Here is a 1,664-nt window from a genome sequence, read left to right as displayed (position 1 = left end):
TATTGTTTACAAAAAATTTAGGAAAAGGAAGTATAATATATATGGTATATAATTTGCAATGAAATTATGAATATGTATATTTGTTCCCTGGAAACGTTGAGAAAATGAATGATGATTCGAATTTGAAAATTAGCAAGTTTTACAGCGCCTTTCTTTTCTTTTTGAATGTATTGATTCAATTTGGAACGTTTGAATGGCGTTTTGTCTTGAATGAGGAGAGAGTTGAGAGAGAGGAGAATTTGACGCGCTGAATTTTCGAAAGTGAAAACAATTGCAAGTTTGAACGTTTTGCTGTGAAACGTGGTTTTTTGGATTGGAAAAATTACAAAATAAATCATTGCAAGTAAAACATTTGATTTCGATTCAAGTGATTATATTACCACATGATTAATTATTAATAATTGAATTTTATGCAAACCCAATTCATTTTGACAATGATTGCTTAAAAAATTACTTGTTTTTCGTATGTTTGTTTCGTTTGAAATTATCATTTCTCTCATTTTATTGATACATCATCATTTCGACGTTACTATTTCGAAAGCCGTTTTCGCTTTTTCTTCCTTCATTCATTCACTCATTGGAATGTTCATTTTGCTTGCGTTTGCTGTATCATTTTTTTTGTTGCATTGAATTTGTTAACTTTATTATTCTTTTTCCAAATGGACGCTCTTTTGAAAACACAGCAGCAGATTCGAAAATGAATGAAAGAAGCGGTGGAATATAAATTGTCTTTTTGTTCATTGAATTGCGGCGGATTTGCAATTTTTCAGTTTTTCCCCCCATTTTCTAATGAAATTTCTGACGTGAACATTTCAATTTATAATTTGTTTGTTTATTTATTTATTTACTATGCTGCATCAATTTGAATTGCAATTCTTTTGTTTACCCAAATTTTTTGATACGTCGACTTTTTGAATTCCATTCATTCAGGTCGTCTGTTCTTTCCTTTGAAAATGTGAATAGTTGTAGCTTTTTTTCACCTTTTCATTTCAAATTCAATTCAATTCAATTCAATTCAATTCAACAATTGTACAGTAAGTTTGAAATTAATTTCAACAGAATAAATTTGCATGTTGCGTTGCTTCCATTTCAAGCAGGCCAGAGAGAGTATGTTTGTGTGTGTGCGTTGTGTAATGTTCTGTTTAGCTGTTGAAATTTCAATATTAATCGAATACGCTTCACACTTTTTTGGCATTGTTGGAAGAGCAAGTATAGCGAAGAAAAAGTTCATCTTCAAAGAAAAAAAGGATACACTTTCAACCAATAGTTGGATTCACGTGTGAAAACGATGGAATTTATTTTCTTTCATCATCTTACAGTACTTATTCTGTTTATTTCTTTTATTAAATAATCTTTGCTGAACCAGTGAGCTTTTTTGAATTTTCAACATCATAATCCAAGATTGAATTACGTTCACATAAGTCAAAGCATTGTCGTTGTCGTTGTTCAGGGTGTGGCGGATCTTTGGTCAAGGTGCCAAGTTTGTGATTCCGCATTGGAAATTGCCACCAATAATGACGATAAATTGCCAGTGATCGTTGTCGTTCATCGAAAATATGAGGATGATGATGATCATCATCATCATCTATATTTTCGTTCGATGGATTCGTCTCATTCCAGTATTTGGTCAACTGAATGTTTCCCCCTCGTGATCGCGTCACAAT

The 1,664-nt window shown here is 31.8% G+C and overlaps 1 protein-coding gene across 1 annotated transcript; it reads right to left on the bottom strand.

Moving 5' to 3' along the window:
- Positions 1-1,343: 1,343 nt before the first annotated feature.
- On the bottom strand, positions 1,344-1,585 carry Tsp_13487 (protein REGULATOR OF AXILLARY MERISTEMS 2; the record flags this gene model as incomplete). Its single annotated transcript, XM_003370517.1, has 1 exon — positions 1,344-1,585. A coding segment is annotated over one exon (242 nt), but the record flags the coding sequence as incomplete, so codon positions are not given.
- Positions 1,586-1,664: the final 79 nt, after the last annotated feature.

Source organism: Trichinella spiralis (assembly GCF_000181795.1).
Source record: "Trichinella spiralis strain ISS 195 chromosome Unknown Scfld621, whole genome shotgun sequence".
NCBI lineage: Eukaryota > Metazoa > Nematoda > Enoplea > Trichinellida > Trichinellidae > Trichinella > Trichinella spiralis.
Note: the sequence above shows the minus strand (reverse complement) of the source record. Positions and strands in the feature narration are given on the sequence as shown.